A 20725-nucleotide genomic window follows, 5' to 3' on the forward strand; every position below is an offset into this window, starting at 1 on the left:
AACCACTCACTGCTGTAGATTGCAGGTTTTTAGGAACCCCATATAACACCACGATTCTTCTTCACTGGAGGTTGTTGTACTCATATTAGAAATGATGTAGTTCATAAAAGGGAGCTGGTTCAATCCAAAACACATTTATTGGGGGCCCCTGGGGGACTTGTACTAGGCAGTGCCTTCTGTGGGCCGAAGCCGGCGGGGTTTACATTCAGACTGAATGTGAACGGTAGTTCTGTAGTTCTCCACTGATTAATCGTTGACCTTGAGCAGCTTGTGCATGTCTCTGAGCTCTCTCAGCAGAAAGCATGAGGAGATTTCAGGAGACGGTGCTTGTAAAATGCCAAGCATCGGCCCCCAGGAACCTCGGGGATGTAGGTGATACACAGAAGGATAGATTCAGTCCCCCAGCGCCCTCAGGGGTTGACAGTCTGGGAATTTTGTAGTGCAGGAAAATCAGTAGGAAGATCTGAGTTCTGAGCTGAGCCCTGCCACCCACAAAGCCACTTGTCCCTGGGGTGGTGCTGTCTTCTCTGGGTATAACAAGTCTGAAGTCCCTCTGCATGATGCCAGCACCTTCTGCAGAGTGAGAAAAACTATCTTGCAAGCATCCGCGGGAAGATTAGTCTCACCTGGAAGAATGGGCGAGGGGGTGCTCTCCAGACCAGCCAAGCTTGCATTTGAGTTGGGTTTGTAATGAGTTTGTAATAACCCGTAGACTCTATGCGAGAGAAAATTATCCTGGGGCTATGGACCGTCTGTCTTGGATGAGCTTGTGGCGCAAGGTGGCTAATTGCACGGACTGTGAAATCAGACTGGTCAGTCTTGCCAGGTGACCTCTAGGCTTCAGGTTTTCCCCTCTTGTAAAATGGGGACAATGTCAGTACCTGCTTTATAGAGTTGCTGTGAGTATTTAGTGAGGTCAGGCCTGCAATGACTCAGAACAGTGCAGGGCATATAATAAGCACAACAATTGTCAGTTGATAGGATTTCACAGGACAGACAGAAATATATTCCTGAGTTCATTCAGTTGATATTTATACTGAGTCTTCGGGTTCCAGCACTCTATCTGACCCTTCTCTTGTCTCCATCAGAAGGAACAGTCAGGGAACCAGGAGGTGGAAGAGAAAGTGCTTTTTTGTCTCCAATTCAACCAAGTTCTCCTCTTTACTTCCTGAGAAACACTCAAGCGGTTTACTTGGAGGATTTAAATTAAGTACATTTGGGACTAGAATAGGCTTTTTATTTTTTTTTATTGCATGAAATTGCACGAGTGCATTTGGGAAACACTCATACAAGGCACCCGACAAAAGCAGTCTTTATTTAGCTTAGGTATAGAATATGGCAACAGGAGCCTAGCAGTAAAACACGTGAAATCAAATGCATCCCTCTCTCCGCCTGCTCCCCACCCCCACTCTGCAGCGCTTTCCTCTCTTCTAGCACTTCATTAAGATGATTGAAAACGAAGTCATAAGTTATCAGGTAAAATAAGGAAATAAGAATACTTTCTCTGGTTGCCTGGGTTGGGAAAAACATCTAACAGAGTAGCACTATGGGAAGTATAGTCAAGAGACCAATTTTGCAGGCTGTGGGAAAAGCCTGCCAGGCTCAGGGATCTAACTTGCAGTGAGATTTCGCTGTGTCTCAGTTTCCATTATTATACTCCCACATCAGGACTGTTATATGAATGAATCCTGATGCCGCGTACGTAACCACCAGTGCAATGCCTGGCCCGGGGTGGGAGCTCAGAAAGTGGTAGCACAGTAGCCGCAGGTGTGTCTCTGGTAAATCTGAGATAATTACACTGACTTTATTAAAGTTGTTATGAAGTTTAAAGAAGGAGATGTGTGGGGGTGCCTCGGTGGCTCAGTTGGTTAGACATCTGACTCTTGATTTCAGCTCAAGTTGTGCTGTCAGGGTCCTGGGATCAAGCTTGGCGTCTGTCCGGTGTCTGGCCTCCACTCGCAGTGGGGAGCTTGCTTAAGATTCTCTCTCTTCCTCTGCCCCTCCCTCTGCTCAGCTCTCTCTCTCAAATAAATAAATCTTAAAAAAAAAAAATGATATATGTGTCCAAAATCCTAATTCTATTCACTAAGCAAAGTGTCAGATATATAGCAGGTCTGTTTCTTTTCTTTCTTCTTCTTCTTTTTTTTTTTTTTGGAAGGAATATCAGAATTTATATCTCCAGATGAGGTTTTCAATAGTCCCATACTATCCAAAAAGCATTTTCTACTATGATATCTCAGATCTTGACTGACACTTTACGTGACCTAGTTCACTGAAGTCTCAGAGCACTAATGCATAGTTACTATCATTGCTCCCATTTTTCGGACATGAAAACTGAGACCCAGAAAAATGAGTTCCTTCCACAAGGTCTTATAGCTGCTGTGGAGCAGAGATGTGAGCCCACGTCCCTCTTAGCTAGAACTCATGCTCCTGAAAAAGAAATAAATTCCTGAAAAGTAAGTAAACTCAAAATAAATGAAATTCATACAGCTTATAACTCATGCTCCTGCAAAGTAAATGCCCTGTTCTATCCTCTAGAAGCTGCCTTGCCTGGAATGTCCTTTTTTAAAAATAGGAACTGTATTCCATGAAATTGAGGCTTTTGTTTTATGGCCTCTAACTCATTTCTGATCCTGGTTAGTATTCACTCTGTTGGACTCTAGATACTGGTTATTTACTTCCAAAGTCCAAAACCATCACGAATGGATTTGACTTCCCAGAGGATACTTACAAGAATAAGCTAAGTCTCTGAAGAGGATTCCCAAATCTGAGATCTCATACTTTGGGAATTGCTATGCAGCCTCCCCCTCCCCTGCCTTTTTCCTCCTCCAGGTGACTAATTTAGATGTATCTGAGTCCTGGAATGAAAAGAAATGTATTTATAGTCATACTTCATGTGAAAAGCAAGTTCAAAGGGAACTAACATTGGTTGATTATTCACTATGCGTCAACTGCTTTATCCACATCCCCTCAGTTTATTTCCCCCAATACCCTGTAGTGTATAGTTTTATTATCACGCTAAGTTTGCAGAGGAGAAGAGAAGGGAGATAACCTAGAGATCCCAACCCTGGTCCACGTAACATAACGCATATTCTCTTCCCACAGTGTTGCCCCTGTCCCTTGAAGGCACTGGGAGCTTTTGAAGAATGATGTAAGTTCCATCCTATCAGGTTGGGATGCTGGCTGGCACTGTTGATCTTGCTCCCAGAGAGCATCCCAAACTCCCCACCTCCATCCACTCTCGCATCCCTGGTACGTTGTTGGACATCTTGCAAATGCACCCCCTTGGTTGTTAGGTAGGTGGGTCGGAGTGAAGCCTGTACTTGGAAATAGAAGTCTGGCAATTCTCCGATGACAATGGAGTCAATAGTGCTGTCGCTGTCCATGAAAATAAGCCACCACTCTTTTTACTAAAGCATGCTACAGGGACTACTGTCTTACCCCAGTCAGCAGTGCTCACTCAGAGTAAGAAACTGCAGGAGAAGCGTGAGGGTGCTCAACTGCACTGATGGGGATGATGATAACAAAGATGAAGTATGCTTCATACAAAGCTGGGCACACACAAGTATACGTATGCGTGTGTGTTTCCTGGCCCTGGAGAGGATGATATATATTCCCAAGCAGCTCCACACAAAGAAATCCAGCGTTTTAAGTTTTGCCTACATCAGACTCTCTATTCACTTTGAGATATCCAGGAATAGTTTTCAGGCTATTTGAGAAAATGAGAGGTGCAGATGGCTTGCACTGGGACATGGTTTTAAATTTAAAGAGGATTATGGCCCATGAACCCCAGAAATTGTGGGTAGAGGTGTGAACCTTTGAAATTCTAATTGCATACCAGTCTGAGGGAGGTATATGCTTACCGGGGCACAATATCTCATTGTTCAGGTATTCCTTTCCTGGCCAGAGGAGACGGGGAGGAGGAGAAGTATAACATAATCCCCAAGTGAAACTGAAACAATTGATGGCAGCATTTTGAGCTCTCCAGTGAGTTCAGTCTGGAAAGAAATCCCCGGCTGTTTACCATTGCAGCTAGCTTAGCTTCTCGTAATAAACATTATTCCTTGCGTTGTAGAGCTGGGGGTATACACAGACTCGGCTCCAGCTGGAAGGGATCTGTGTGGTCATTTTGGCACACCCACCCCTTTATTTTATAAGTGATGGCACAAAGTCCCTAGGTGACAGCATCAGTTATTAGGAGAGAAAGCTCCGGAATCCAGGGCTCTGGGAACCGAGGCAATTATTCACCGACTCTAGGCTTTTAATAACAGCTCATATTTATCAAGTGTTTATATATGTCAAACATGCAGGATGGAAGGAGCAACCAACCCAGTGGAGGTGATAGGCATTAGATGACTTGCAATACAGAGGAGAATAGAATAAATACAAAATCAAAGTCAAAACGGATTTCCAGCCTAGAGGAAGTCTTTCCTGGAGTGGATGTAAGTCTGAGTGCTGGGTGTTATACTCCACTGCTTCTTAGGGTAGCATAGGGTTACTGAGATCAGAGAGCTTAATTAGCCCAAGTTAGTAGGAGCCATATTTGCTCCAAGTCACAGAACTTGCCAGATGCAGGATGCTAAGGTGAGTATGCAGAAAAAGAGGTAAGATTTTCTTCTGAGTGACTCATACTCCAAAAGCTCATTTTCTGTCAAACACTGCCAATGAGCAAGTGACCTCCAGGTGCTGGGCTTCAACTGCTTGCTGTTGCCATCTGGCTGTCTCCCCAGAACCTCAACCAAACTTTTTTTTTTTTTAAAAAGATTTATTTATTATTTGAGGGGGGTGGGGCAAGGGGAGAGAGTCTTCTAGCAGACCCCCTGCTGAGCATGGAGCCCAACACTGGGCAAGATCATGAACTGAGCCAAAACCAAGAGTTGGGTGCCTAACTGACTGAGCCACCCAGGCTCACCCCTCAAAACCAAACTTTTAAAGGGCTAATAAGGAGAAAGTGAGTGCCTGTTTATTTACTTATTTTTTAGAATGTCTCTCAAGGTTCATTTCTCAACCCTTTACTTTGCCAGAGAAAAATCTTTATTCACATCCGCTGTCGTATGAACTTCTTCCTATAGTTAACTGAAACCCTTGCCTACCTGATATTAATGAGTACTTTGCTGGCGGCGTACTGCAGGTTCCGTACAGCCAACACAGGCAGACCAAACTCCTCGAACTCATTTCATAATGGCTTTCCTGTGCACAAAGTACTTTCTCAGCCATTATTATTTTACATCCTCACGGGGTTGATTAATCTGCACATGAGGCAACTGAAGGCCAAGATCCCATAGCTAACAGATGTCTTTGGGACATGGCCTCTTGTTCTCTTCTGCTCAAGATGTCACCTGCCAGAGAGGTCTTCTCTGAACATTCCTTATACTGTAGCACCTCCACCACTGTCTTACTTTACGTGTATTCCATGTTGTATCACATGATTTGTTGGATATCTCTTTCCCTACTAGAAGGGAAGCTTCTGAGAGCAGGGACATCGTCATTACTGAATCTCCAGGGCATGTCGTAGGCCCTTACACGTATTTGTGGACAGTAAGGTGATGCATTTTGATTTGACAAGCACTTGGCTACTTCTCTGTGCCAGGCCCAATGCTAGGCAAGGTCCCTGCCTTGGGCCACTCCATTGTAGTTGTGGGTAAGGACCAGATAACACTTAGCCACACAAGATGGCAGGAACTCAGTCCTAGGGGAGGCCACAGAGCCAGCCTTCTGCCCTAAGGGGGTGGTGCATTTGGAGACGAGTTTATAAGACTGCAATAAGGCTTCAATGAGAGGGATGGTGGGAAGCCTCCCAAGGGCCTAGCTTTCTTCTTCTTCTTTTTTTTTTTTTAAACCAATTTTATCCAAAATCAGTGGTGAGACATTAAATGGGATTCTTTGGACTAAGTAGACCGAGCTAGTTAAAACAGCCATCTGCCAGGACCGAGGAATGAACAATCTGTTGGTACTTCATCCGCTGAAATTTGGCATCTGCTGGGCATTGTACATTACACCATTTGCACCTCCGGAAATACCTTTTGCGCTCTTGACCCTCGTGTGTCCTGCGGGCTAAAAAAAACAACAACAAAAAACTTACATGCAAATGGAAGATTAGAGAATTATTTTTAAAAAAGCAAAAAAAAGGCAAAAATCTTTTCATTTATCTTAGCATTGTAGCAGCCTAAGCAAAACTGCACAGAACTCGCCTCCCAAGGACGCTGCCCGGGACCGAGGGCGGGAGGCAGGCGAAGGCGAGCGCGCGGGTTGCAGCCGGAGCCCCGGGGGCCGCCCCCGCCCCCGCGCCCGCGCCCCCCCTTCCATCCTCGCAGCAGGAGGCGGCGCTCCCGGCCTCGCTTCCTGCACCCACTCGGGACTAAAAAAGAACGCGCACAACTTTTTTTGGTCCCTCTTCTCGCAGAACGCAGGCGTAGCGAGCTCGACGAAGTAACCGCTCCGGGGGCGGGGGCGGGCGGGGGCGGGGCGCAGGCTTCCGGAGCCCCGCGAGCCGGGCGGCACCCACACCCACACCCCCGCCGCCCCCCGACGGGGCGCCCGAGTCGGAACGCTGCCCGGGGAGGCGGGGGCGGGGCGAGCGCTGTGTGGGCGGGGCTCGGGCGGCGGGGGCGGGGCGAAGGGGCTCGGGCAGCGTGGGCGGGGCTCGGGCGGCGTGGGCGGGGCGAAGGGGCTCGGGCGGCGGGGGCGGGGCTGGGGGCGGTGCGCAGGCGGCGGGGGCAGGGATGGGCGGGGCTCAGGCGGCGGGGGCGGGGGCGAAGGGGCTCGGTCAGCGGGGGCGGGGCTGGGGGCGGTGCGCAGGCGGCGGGGGCGGGGCTGGGCGGGGCTCCGGCGGCGGGGGCGGGGCGAAGGGGCTCGGTCAGCGGGGGCGGAGCTAGAGCGGCGTGGGCGGGGCGAAGGGGCTCGGGCGGCGGGGGCGGGGCGCAGGCGGCGGGGGCAGGGATGGGCGGGGCTCAGGCGGCGGGGGCGGGGCGAAGGGGCTCGGGGGCGGGGCGCGGGCGGTGGAGGCAAGGGGCGGGGCTCAGGCGGCGGGGGCGGGCGAAGGGGCTCGGGCGGCGTGGGCGGGGCGAAGGGGCTCGGGCGGCGTGGGCGGGGCGAAGGGGCTCGGGCGGCGTGGGCGGGGCTCGGGGGCGGGGCGCGGGCGGCGGGGGCGGGGCGCGGCGGGCGGCGGCGCGTGCGCAGAGCACTTCCTTGTTTGTCCCCGTGACTGTAGCGGGAGCGCCGCCTGCCCGCCGCCCGCCGCCCGCCCTCCCTCCCTCCATCCCGCCCTCCCGCCCGCGGGAGTGTGCGCTCGGGCAGTCCGTCGGTGTCCTCGCCGCCGCCTGTCAGAGCGCCCCGGGAGGCAGCGCCGGCCGGCCCGAGCCCCCGCGGAGCGCCGCGCCCCCTCCCCCGCCGCCGGCATGAGCACAGGGAGGCGGGTCCCCGAGAGCCCCCAGCCTCGCGCGCCGCTCGGAGTTTGAAGCCCGCCGCCGCCGCCCGCCGCACCCGCCGCACCCGCTGCACCCGCTGCACCCGCTGCACCCGCCGCAGCCGCCGCGCCCGCCCTTTCTGCCGCCGCCGCCGCCGCCGCCGGGGACGGGAGCCGCGCCAGGCCGGGCGCCGGGTGCCAGGCTGCGCGGGGCTGCGCGGGGCTGCGCGGGGCGTTCATGAGCCGCCGGGCGGCCCGCGGCCCCGGGAGCCTGCGCCGTGACTCACTCCCCGCCCCCGCTTGTGTCTCGCCCCCCCGGCAGGATGCCGGACCAGATCTCCGTCTCCGAGTTCATCACCGAGACCACCGAGGACTACAACTCGCCCACCACGTCCAGCTTCACCACGCGGCTGCACAACTGCAGGAACACCGTCACGCTGCTGGAGGAGGTAGGTCGGGCCGGCGCCCCCCCCCCCCCCCGCCCCCCGGACCCCGGCCCCGCCGCGGGGCGCCTCGCTGCCCCCGCTCGCAGCTGGGTCGTCTGCATTTCCGAGCGGGGAGGGATGGGGGGGCTGGGGCAGCCACACCCCCCACCCCCACCCCATCACCTCCCGCCCCCAGGTGAAGAGGGGGACTTGCCGGGGCGCTGGAGGCGGGGAGAGGATGGAGCGAGCCCCTGGTACCCCTAGGAAAAAGAAGAGGCAGGTCCTCTCCTTGTCTCGAGGGTGCCCTACTGCCAGGCTCTTTCCACATCCTTCTGACCCCGTCCTACCCCGCGAAGTAAGTGGCGTCAGGCCCCAGAGGGCAGAGGGAGGCGAAGCAGCAGGGCCAAGGTCACCAGCAAGGGACCGAGAGATGGTCCCTGAGTGCCCCTCTCCGTGACTCGGCTCCGCCAGGCGGGCTGAGCTGCATAGACAGGGGCCCACGGGATTAAAACCCCAAAGGGTCGAGAGGAGACTCGGGCTGGCATTGCCTCCACCCCAGGAGTCTCCCCGCAGCCAGTCTCTGGTGCCTAAACCCTGGGTTGGAAAGAGAGATCTGTGCAGACAGGTTCCCCACCCGGCTCCCAGCACCCGAGGGAGGGTTTGGTTCTGCCGAGGCTGCTGCGCCAGCAGGACTTGCCCGCAGGGCGCTCCTAAGCTGTGAAGGGAGACCCGAGGCTGCCCTGCCTGCTGGGGAAGAGCTGGCCAGAACAGGGGAAGGGGGGGGGTCTGAGCCTGCAGAAGGAGAGCTCCCCTTATCTAGACCCTCCAGAGAGGCATTGTGGGTGTCCTGGGCAGGGCCAAGGGCATGGCGATTTCCTTTAAAATTGAAGTGAATTCGTGATAGGGCAGGGTGGGTAGGTAAGGAGGAACCCGCAAACCCAAGAGCTGCAAAAGCCTCTGAACCTCCATAAAAATAGGACATTTGCCCTGGAACTCTGCACCATCTGTAAGTGCCATAAAGCACCACTCCCCTCCAAACAAGCCAAGCCTATTTCAACTGGAAAAGACAGCATTGGGGGGGGGGGGGGGGGGGGCAGGCGTGGAATTTAGGAAGGCAGATCGTTTTCCTGGGGTGGATTATCCTGTGGTTGGTTTATTTGAGGTTTGGGGAGCTCTTTCTGATAGAAGCTCACCACAGCCAGCTCTCTAATATTGAGAAGCTTGGGCTTCTGTGGGAAACTGCCCTTGGTACGGGCTTTGGTACTCACTCTTCTGGCCAGATTACTTGCAGAATTGGTACTCTGAAGCACAAAGTCCTAAATTTTAAGAGGGGAGAAATTTCTTTTCCTGCGGGGTCCTGTCTTTGCCTGCCTGGTGCAGTGAATGTCTCAGCATCGTATGCCAGTTGAGGATGCTTCTAGAGTTCTCTATGAAGTTAATGTTGGGTTATTGAACTGAATCTTGAAATTCATTTGGAGAAATACCTCCCAACTAAGTTTGTTTGAAAGCCAGAGGTAAATGGATGATTTTTTATTTTTTATTTTTTTTGTCTTTGTGACCTGTCATTCTGTTGCAATACCCTGACGTTTAGTGTCCGGGAGTACACGGAATTGCCAGGCATTCAACCTCATAATGGGTCTGTCCTTCACTTCACTTAATTGTGATAAATTGGAACATGGTGATACAGGAGCATTTTGCATCCTTTTTGTGTACTAATCGTATATGCCTTCTGAAGGATGTGACATTGATTAGACTGAGTGGTTATTTTCCTTTTAGATAAGTTCTACGGTGCCTGCTAATAGAGCTGTCAGTTATATTAACTTTTCCTTTCTGCCCATTTAGATAGTGTTACTGTATTCTGTTTGTGTGGGGTGTGATAAGGGTAAGTAGCTGATAATGCTGTTTGTAGGGGTATATGCCCATATTTTTCAGCAGCAAGAGAGCATAGGGTTAATGTTAATTACATGCAGCTGCTCTTAATCTTAGTTTGAGGTAACTAAATTTAAACGTGACTGCAATAGATATATATATATATATATATATATTTTTTTTTTTTTTTTAAATGAGGAATACTATTCTGCAGGATTAGGTCAGAAAATAGATCCAGTGGCCATATACATGTGGTCACCTGTGAACTTGAGGAGGAATCAGACTCAGGCTAGAAGTTCAAAAGTGTCATGTTAGATTATGGTGATAATACTCATGTCCTCAAAAATATTACAGTAAATGTTTCAGTCAGAGTGACACAATAATTTTGTAATTGTTATTCTGCACTTCAGTGTAGTACTGGTCAAGGAGTCATTGCCCTAATCTGCATCTTTAACTCTTGACTCACATGCCATGAAGCTGAACTCATCATGAGTGATGGCCTTTTGCATATATGTGAAATATACCTGTTAGTTTCTTACTGATAGGTAACCACCACAGTTGAATTTTTATTTTTTCCCCACTAATTTTGCATATACGGAAGGAGTACATTGTTATAAATAAGTGGATCAGAATTCAGTTCTTAAAAGATATGGGGCTAAAGGTTATTACCTCAAAATGTAAGAAAAGGTTCTGGGGCAGACCACAAAATCTTGTTGGCATATGTTTCACAAATGAGATACTTGGAAACTTTAAGAATGCTGTTTGTGTTACTTTGTGGGTTATTCTTAGGAATAGGACTTTTGGGTACTTTTTTGGTGATGTGGAAACCCAGGAATAGGAATTCATTTGGGCAGCTTGGAATTCTTTTTTAAAAAAATCTTTTTCTAGTTCCAGTTATTAAGTGCCTTTCTGTTTATTTATAAATTCTTTTTGTTCTTTGGGTTCCTAATCAACCTATAGAAGTCTCAACTAAAAAACTGTAGCTCTCCAGGCTTGGATGCCTAAATTAACCCACACTCTTCCTTTTCTTGTGTCCCGTTGGCAAAGACTGCTTTGCAGATGTTGGTGCTTTTATTTAAATCTCTTTGTGATGAGCACTCCAGGAAATGGGTCAGAAATGTGGAGTAGAAAGAGGCGAAGAGTTTGCTTCTGGGCTTCACCTTTGGGGTTAAGGGGTCCGAGAGGACCGTGGGAGTTGCGGTTAGGCTGGCACACGATGAGTGGCTGCCTTTGGGAGGCAGGCATGGATTAGCTGCCTAGTTTTGTCCTGATGTCTGAGTGTTTTCCAAGCAAAAAGGCCGTGTTTTGCTTATTCAGCAGAGCACACTGACGTGTGCCATTTTACTCGTGACCATTTGGAAACTATGAGTAAATGACTAGGAGACTAGGAGAAGACAGAGTTTTACTGAGAAAGGAGGGCAAGCAGGCATTCCAGGATCACTGTGTGGGGAGACAATAGGACAAGATCCTCCATATAAAGGCTTAGACTGGTCAGTACTTAGTGCTTAATGAAAAGGAGAGTCAGCATGATAAATGAAGGTCTGCTTGGTTATTTAATATTGGGCCAGCGCTTTACCTTTTGTGATGATGGAGGAGACATATCCTGCCCACTTACTGAAACACTGCTCTGTGCTAGGCTTGTTGTAGGCACACAGCACACGGGATCACATTTAAGCCTCGTGGGAGCTTTATGGAGGAGGGACAATTGTTATCTCCATTTTACAGAGAAGAAAATTGAGGCCTAGAGAGTGATTTGTCCCCAAGGTCACATGGCTAGTAAGTCAGTGGAGTTTGGAAATCCCTAAACAATTAAGGCATAAAACAGATGTTCTGAATGTCTACAAAGATGTATTTCAGTGGCTTTGTAGAGAATTTAAGAGGCTTCACTTTTCATTGTACCTTCTGAATTTGATCTCACGAAACAGGGGTGCCTAAGTTCCTAAGTGGCTTAGTTTTTCTTCATGTTTGCATTCCAGGGAGTTCTTAATAGTAATTCTTAAATACATTTAAATACATTTCTTTTTTTTTTTTTCCTGTACTTTCACTTGGATATGGTTTTTCAGATTCAGATGTGGGAACTTATTTGGGCATAATTTAGGAACAGCATTCACTTAGAGCATTTTGGGGAAGCACCTGCTAGGTACAAGTCATGTTGCTAAGTCCAGCTGAGGTACTAGAATTGTTGCCTGGATTGTGTTACAGAGGAGGTAATAGTCTTTGAGAAAGAGGTAAATAGGGCTGTCATTTTTTTTTTTTTTTAAGGTTTTATTTATTCATGAGAGACGCAGAGAAAGGGAGAGAAACAGAGACATAGGCAGAGGGAGAAGCGGGCTCCCTGCAGGGAGCCCGATGTGGGAACTCAATCCCAGGACCCTGGGATCACGACCTGAGCCGAAGGCAGACACTCAACTACTGAGCCACCCACGGGCCCCTAGGACTGTCATTCTTAACAAGGCAGAAAGGGGCAGTTTGCAAATGGGGGAATGATATTAGGACATTGACCCCAGCAGTGCAGGCTCAATAACTCAAATTACCATCCAGTCAGTATACAGATTGTTCTGGGCCCAGCAGTGTGTCAGACTCTGGGGATACTAAAATGATCAAGTGTGTTTTTAAGAAGTGTACAGTGTACAAGTTTTCTTAAGGGAGCTGACAGGCGTGGGTCTTGCATGAGAAGTTCACTTGTTTTAACACATACATAGAATGTATTTGGATTTGGTCCTTCCAAACATTTGGCTGGATGAAGAAACAAGTGAAGGTACACAATGCAGAGCCATTATCCAGGGCTCTTTCCTTTTTTTTTTTCTCTTTTTTTTTTTTTTTCAGGCCTCTTTCTTAATACCTATAGTTACCAGTTATCTACAAGCTCCATGCATACTATTATCTAATGCTTACATGTGCTCCACTATTATGTTTGACCCATCTTCCCACAGTTGAATCTCCGCCTGAGATTTACTTTATTTAAGACCATAACCAACTACAACAGCTGCTACATAAACTAGCACTTGCTGCCTAGTTTATCAGCTTTCAAAATTTAAGAGAAGTAAAGCAATTGCATTCTAGAAAACTTGGAGCTAGTGAATGAGATCAGACTTCAAGCCCTGGCCACAGAGGCTCTGTGTGTGAGATTCCACAGATAACACTGGAGAACCTAAAAGCATTTATCAAAGATTAATGACCTCTTGTCATCAGCATAGACAATGATGCCTAAATGAACATGAGTAAAAATTAAGACTGACTTGGAGGATGAAGAAACACTTACAGATGAAGTCTGGCTAGCCATGCATATAGGGATGCTACAGAAACGGGATTCATGCCTAAATCTACTACTCACTGCGTAGAGTTTAGATAAGATCTGAGTTAGTCCTGTGCATTGTTTGAGGTCAAAATAATATGCTTTCTTTGTCCCTAACCTCTCAAAGATAAAACAACAAAAGGAAGGATAAGTCTTCCCTTGATGCTGTTCTCTTACATAGAATTCTGGGCTCTGGGGTATTAGATCCAGTTCAGAAGTACTGAGGGTGAGTTTTCTCTGGGTATAAGCAGCAAAGGTCAGCAAGTGAAGAATATACTTATTTGCCTGCAGAGGCAATGAGAGAAGGAAATTGCCTTTATGTACCAGAATGTGTGTTTTTTCTAAAACAAGGCTCAAACTGCTAGCCAGGTATTCCAAACTAATGCTGTCTGTCTTTTATAAACATCTTTAGGGTTTAAAAAACATTTTCGACGTGTACTATCTAATAAAACACCGTTGTGGTAGCGTCCTTATCGTTCTTTTACATATGAATAAATTAAAGCTCAGAGGTAAATTACTTGACCAAGGTAGCACAGGATCTTCTGTATTTCACTGTCTTTTGTGCTTCCCATCTGCTAGTTTTTTGTTTTGTTTCGTTTTGTCTTTCAGGGCTTGTAAAAATGACATCCACTGATGTTTCTTATCCATACTTGATTTCTAGGGCCAGAGATAAAGAGTTTGGGGTAGAGAAGAAAACGGGAAAGGCAAAGACCGCTCCTCTTCTCAAAGACCTCTTGTTGGATTGCTCTCGAAATCTCTGCTGTTTATAGTTAGAGACGGTGCTGCCAGCAGTCCTCCCTGGGCTGAGCAGAAGTGGAAAAGGCCCAGTGGCTTCCAGCTGTACCCTGGCATACTAACTTAGTCTGGGACGGTTGACCAGCCTGTCTTTGCCTGCGAGCTGCCCACAGCCCCAGCCAAAGAACCACTGCTCTTGGTTGGGGTTGCTGCAGGACTTTGGCTGTCTGCCTCTGGCTTCCTGGTCATCTATAGCCCCACCTTTTTGCTAGGTGCTGGGAATCACTAGACATCGGAGTCTAATGGAGCTTGGAGAAAGTCTAGTCTGGTGCTTCCCAGCTTAGGAGCCTGATCTCTGAGGGGTCCCATGAAAGTGGTGATGGGAGTCTAGTAATTACGTGCAGTATTTAGAAAAACTAATAGATGCCTTAGTAACGTGGTTCAGCATTATTCATGCCACCTGTCTTCAGTTTTGGTTGAAATGTATCAGCTCAGTGGCGTAGCACTGATTATCTTCTGCTGATCAGATGCTTGGATTGCCTGTTAGAAATTCCTTCCATTGGGAAGCACAATAAGATCTCCCTCCTGTGATTGGTTTGTTCAAAGAAACTTCAAATTTTGTATCCCCACGGGAGAAAGCTCACGAGGGATGAGGATCCACATATACCTAAGTTAGTCCTGTTTCGGAGACTGAAGCCTATAATGGGAAGGAAATTGGGCTCATATTTGAATTCAGGTCTCAACTTCCAGCCCAGGCTCTGCACTGTGCTCCCGCAGAAGGGCCATGGAGGCTGTTTGTATGTGGTGGTGGGTCGCTCTCTAGAACTTGCTTCTACTTCAGAGGACTGGAGAGTAAATCTGAATTCAGGAACTTGGTATTGCTAGCCAGCCTGTTGGTGTAAATTTTGGTCTCACAAGATACGCTGTGAGGCCACAGCAGCCCTCCTTGGTGCTCGGTTAGGAGGATTTCATCAGAAGTATCATGGTCTTGGATGTTCAAACACTACCCAGACTTCTCCGTTAATGTCTGTGAGCCAAGGGAACCTCAAGAGAGGTGGTTTCCATTTAGGAAAGGGGGGCTAGAGCCATACCTTGGCCTTAGCCATCCCCACATGTTAGTTGTTAAACATGAGTAAGGGATGGGCTAGAGACCATTTTGCATCTAAGCCTTGGTTTCCTTATGTGATTAATCAATGGCATTGAGTGTTAAAGGAGAGAGTACACATGAGGCACTCATCACATGACTTTGTTACTGGTAAAATGTGGTCTGATGGATGTCAAGGTCTGACCAGTAAGATTAGTCAGTCTTCCTTTTGTGGGGTGGGGAGGAAGGAGGTGAGAGGCATTCTTTCATAGGGAGACAGGCACAGTTCTCTCCACCGTGGGCCAGGGCAGCACTTGGATTCCCTTACCTGGGTTAATTGCATCCCAGTTATCTTTAAGTGTGTGTCTCCATTCCCTCATGGGGATAGTACCTACCTCCTAGGGACAGTGCCTGCATGGTAAGTGCTCTACTTATTATTCTCATGATGTTGCTGTTCATTATTATTGGGTTAGACCCTTAAATGTGTAGCTAAGAGGACAAGACTTGGTCGACTCATTTCAGGCCGGTGGGTGATGAAGAGGTCAGGCAACAGAGCCAGCTGTGTGCCTTCTGGGAACTGGACTGTGGAAGTGCTGATGAGACTGGAGGACTAGGGGGCAACATTGACACTTTGACCTTTGGGGATCATGGTCAAAGCCAGTTTCATCTGAAGCACATGACAGCTCCGTTTTACTCTACACTCAGCTCTGGGTGGGTGCTGCTCTGAAGCCAGGGAACCACTGACCAGTGCTGCCTCTGCTGACCCAGACCAGCCTACTGGGCCCTGCCTACTGGTGCAGTCTCACCATCTGCACTTCCTTTGCCACTGCTGATTCTTTCTGTTTCCTCCCTGCCCCCCCCACGTCAACTATTTTCCCTCCATTGATGCAGCAAAGCCACAGATAGCGATGCCCCTTTTGATTTTTGCTGGGGCTTTGGGGTAATGAGCCACTTTCTCTGTTACATAATAAATGCAGGTATTCGATTCTGGTCATTTGTGGGGAAGTGCCGGGGGAAGCATTTAGTCCTTGGCTCTGACTGGGATGGAGCGTGGCAGCTATGTTGTGTGCTTTACTGATTACAGCTTGAAGCTCTGAGACCACAAGGAATTCTATTTTGGTTTGGAGGCAGGCGCCTTAAAGTGAAAAGGACTTATCCTTGACTTTACATTTCTGTCTCATCGCTTCTTTTCAGTGTTAGTAAAATGAGTTTTAATTGTTTGTGGGGTGGGGGTTTGGTCAGATCTGAAGGCACTTGACCCCACTAAGTCTTACCAGCATCTGAGAGTCCATGGTAGATTCTGGACCCAACTAGAATGGGACCTGGAGCCCGTTCTGAGCCACCCTGTGTCCTGGTGCTGTTTGTGGTCACTTACGTAAGGACGGAATTGTAGTGCTGAGGCTCTGGTGTAATATTCTCCAGAGAACTGGAGTGTATGTCCCTTTGATAAGAGCACCCAGTTCAGCCGCCCAGAAGCTAGAAAAACAAAACCAGAGCCTCATGCACCAGCGAGGTAAAGCCCAGAAGAAGACTGCATTTTGGTACGAACTGTTAAAGAAAGCAGAATGGGCTGAGTCAAGCTAGGTCATCCTTTTCACTGCCATGTGTGCTTTGGATGGAGAATAGAAGCTCTTCCAAGCCCTTTTATTATTAATACAGCCTGGATAGCTTGTATTTCTGTAGCATTGTGCTCAGGGCAAGAGCAAGGACGGCCATGTCCCCAGTGCCCAGCGTAGCACCTGACCTGATGACTGTGTTATAAAGTAAACTTGACACAGCTGGAAAAGGCCTTTCGAGACCATCTAGTTCACCTCCTCTTTCTAAGCATGATGAAGTCGGGCTTTTCTGTTATAATAGATTCTACCTCCCCTCCCCACCCCCATCAAGCAAAATGAGAACTTGCTTTAAGGACTTTCCTGGAACATGAGTGGTAGGAAATGTGGATACTCTCTTCTGGGGCAGATGACAGGATGGCAGCCCAGGCTCCTGCTGCCCTTTTGCCCCTGTGCCCTCTACACCAGCTGAGTCTCTCTGCCTGATTCACATGTTAGGGAAGAAGGATTAGACGGGTCCAGCTTGGGTCAGGACACCACCACTAGTCCAGTCAGCCTTGGGTAGGTTGCTGGGGTTACCTGATGGGTAGGCTTAAGCCCTCACCTCCGTTGAGGACTGGGCATGATGGCGATCCTCAGAGAACAGTTAAGAGGGTAGGGAAGCTCCCTCATTGTACACCCAGATCACACAGCAAAGCTGGGACTAGGATCCGGATCTTCTAGCCCCGCTGTCTTCTTCCTTTATTGGCGTGAGAGCAGAATGGAGACCACAGTACCTCACAGGGTTATCAAGAGAACCAGTGGGGAAGGTAAGGCAGCTACATGCCTGGCATCCAGCAGAACCGGGAAGATGTTTACTTCTCTGCCCTTCCCTCTCCGAATCTCACCTCCCCTTGACCCTTCCGCAGTGTATTCGTTTGGGACATTTTGAAGGGCTGTGGTCAGAGCACTGTGCTGCCTCGTTGTAGCTTTCCTGATGTGGTCAAGAAAGACCAACATTCCACACAGGGTGTGGGCAGAGAAGAAACACCCCATTGCCATTTAAATCCACAGTGATGACATGGTACTCAAAAATAATCCTTCATAGATACCCAGGATGGATGGAGGACTCTGCAGAGCAGTTAGGCTCAGTTTGGGAAACTTTCTGGTTTGATTGTCTGCTCCCAGTGTTAAGTAACAGAACTGCATAGAGGTCTGACGAGGGCTTGACAGCTCTCCTTCCATTAAGTGGCTTCCTCACTGACCAGTTACACACAAAATAAAATTCTAGCATCTTCATTGTTTTGAAACGTAGGGAGTCTTCCTTTATGGTTCATTAATCATTTTTTTATGAAGCCCATTTCCTTTTCTTTGTAATGTTTATTCATGTTAATAGCACTTACATAAAATTAGATACTCCTTGTTTCCACAAAGTGCAAATCAAAATAAGCATTCACTGCCGGCCCAACAGCTGCTGCTGCTTTAATAATGGTAATATTTTTCATAGCAATGCAAGGGAATGCGCTGCCTCCCAGTAAATAAAATGGTGCCAAGTCAAATAATGCTGTCACTGTCCCAAGGTGTCCGCCTTTTGTGTTGGAGAGTTTGAGCAAGTACAGAATCTGTGAACACTATCATGAAGCACCTGCCCTGTGTTCGGTGCTGTGCTTCATGTCCTACACACATCATCTTCCGCAGTCCTTCCAGTAGCTCTATGGGGATGGGTGCTCTTTCCCCATTTTACAGATGACAGGCTAGGCTTAGAAAGAATTCAGCCCAATCTGGGCTCTTTCTACTTCCAGCTTGTCCTCAAGAAAAGATGTCCTGTATTGTGAATGGAATGCAAATGAAATAGAGCAATCAGGAAATAGGCATCCGCTGAAGCATGAGATATTTAGGTTAGGGTTGAATGAGAACTTCCTGACAGGGTAAAATGCCAACTGGATGGCCGTGGAAATAGCATCTTTCCCTCAGATTTTAGGATAATTTTGTCGTTGATTGGTTAATGAACTATGTTATGTACTTAGGTTCATACATATCCTTGGGGTCAGGGAATCCCCCCCCCCATTCTTTACCTACTTGGCACTCAGAAATTTGACAAAAATAAAATAATAGTGAAGCTATTTGATTTATAATTGTTGAAGGCAGATCTGGTAAAGGTTTTCCAAGTATTGCTATCTGCCTGTGTACTTCAGTTACATGGCTACTGATTGTGTAGAGCAATTGGAAAAATTACCAAATTACCAAATTTTCTGAAGGTTGTGCCACAGATTTATGGCAGACCTGGATGTTGAGCCAGATCTTGGTCTGTCCTTTTGGTGTCCACATCCTGGTGGTACAGTCTTTCACGGCATCAATGAGTTCAGTAACAGTGATCGCACTCACTTTTGGCGTTCTCAGCTCTGTACTGGGTGCCTTCCTTGGGTTATTTCTCACCTGCACATTGCCCAGCTCATGCGTGAAGGAGCCTGGAGTCAGAGATCCTAAGTCTGTAGGGCTCCATGTCCCACACCTTCCCTCCACCGTGCCAACCTTACTTTGTTGTCATTTAGCTGCAAAGCACAAGGGAATGGCAGCGAGTCAGGTTAACATTTACTTTCATAGTGGAAACAAACACACACGTACACACACAAACTAGACTTGTTTCTGCCAGTGGAAAAAGAAAGCATTTGTTCCCTTGAGTGGGAGGCATTTAAAGCTAGGTAATTTATATCTCTAATCAGGGGCAGCCAATTCATGATGTGGTATCAGAGGGATTAATGAGAGAATTGGTGTTTTCAGAAAGAGTTGACCTCTCTGATTTTTCTTTGAGCGGCAAGTAGTGAATCATATGATTTAATGAGCCATTGTGCTCTGGGTTTACTCTGCAGCATTTTTGTACTCTGTTAAGTTTTCCAAGTACTTTCTTATGTGTTGTCTCATTTCATGCACACAGCACTTTGTTAGGCAACAGGGCCACCTTTTCCTCATTTGTGAGACAAGAAAACAGAGGTTCAGAAAGTTAAAATGATTTGTCATTGGTCACAAGACTGAAAAGGCATGCTGAGGCTGAGCCCTGTTACCAGCGTCCTGTTTCTGAAAGAGACAGACTTACATGGTGGGACATGTTTTGTCAATAATTTTTAACCAAAAGAATACCTTTTGAATAAAAAACATACATTTTACTACTTGCATTATTAGATTCCCCTCTGTGTATATGGGGTACACTCACATCCTTTGTGGTTCTTTTTTTTTCCCCCTTAGTAGTTCAGTCCTTCAAGTGGATTTTTGCTTTGTTTCTGTTTTAGTTTGTTGGTTTATTTTGAACTTTTAAACCTTTCCAAAAGCAAGGCTGATGTGAACCTCCACATAGCTGTCACCCAGCTTCATTGTGATCTACTCATGGTCTATGTTTTCATTTTAACCTTTACCCCAGAGTTTTAAATTCAATCCTAGATACGGTTTTATTTCATTCTTAAGTATCCTAAAAGATAAGGACTTGGGGTGGGGGTAGCGAAGAACCACATTACCATGATCACATCTGCAAAAAAGATCATTTTCTCAAGATCATTACATATTCAGTGTTCAGAGTGATTTTTCCCCCCTTTAAATGGTTTGGTCAAATCAGGATCCAGATGAAATCCATATGTTGAAATTGGCTGGTGCATATTTAAAATTTCTTTTAATCTGTGGGGACCCCCTGTTTTTTCCCCCTTGCAGTGTTTTGTTGGAAGAAGTGGATTGCTTGTCCTGTCGAGTTTACCATAGTCTGGATAATGTTGATTGCATCTTTTTGGTGCCATTTAACATGTGCTACAATCTCCTCTTGACGTACTTTTGTTTCTTCCGAATAACTTTTTCATATTAAAGAATAAAAGGAATGCTTTCCCTTTATAGAAAACTAGGGGAAAGCATAAAAAGTTAGAAAAAAAAGTTTTAAGATTTTATTTATTCGTGAGAGACACACATAGGGAGGCAGAGACACAGGCAGAGGGAGAAGCAGGCTCTCTGTGGGGAGCCTGATGCAAGACTCCATCCCAGGACCCTGGGATTACCACCTTAGCCAGAAGCAGATGCTCAACCACTGAGCCACCCAGGTGTCCCATAAAAAAGAAAATTTGAAAGTCCACAATCCCACCAGCTAGAGATAGCCAGTACCATTACTTCAGCTCCTTCTTCTAGATAACTGTATCCGGCTTATTCTCATTTAACACACCATGAGCATTTCCCCATATCATTAAAAAGTCTTTAATAACATTTTTTAAGACCTGTCATTGTATTAGTGGGATTTCCCTCCTTCCCTCAGGTTGCCCCCTACTGAGGAATTTATGTGACAGACTTATTTTTAAAATATTTATTTGAGAGAGAGCTTGCGCATGCATGGACAGAGGGAGGGCAGAG

The 20725-nt window shown here is 47.6% G+C and overlaps 1 protein-coding gene across 2 annotated transcripts in view; it reads left to right on the forward strand.

The window, feature by feature from the left end:
- ASAP1 (ArfGAP with SH3 domain, ankyrin repeat and PH domain 1) overlaps positions 1-20725 on the forward strand; it is a 355167-nt gene that overhangs the window by 71863 nt on the left and 262579 nt on the right. For both annotated transcript variants that reach the window (XM_041769623.1, XM_041769622.1), the window contains exon 3: positions 7728-7854. In XM_041769623.1, the coding sequence (XP_041625557.1) occupies positions 7728-7854 (127 nt within the window). The remainder of the gene's footprint in view (positions 1-7727; positions 7855-20725) is intronic.

This window comes from Vulpes lagopus, chromosome 9 (genome assembly GCF_018345385.1).
Source record: "Vulpes lagopus strain Blue_001 chromosome 9, ASM1834538v1, whole genome shotgun sequence".
Taxonomy (NCBI): Eukaryota; Metazoa; Chordata; class Mammalia; order Carnivora; family Canidae; genus Vulpes; species Vulpes lagopus.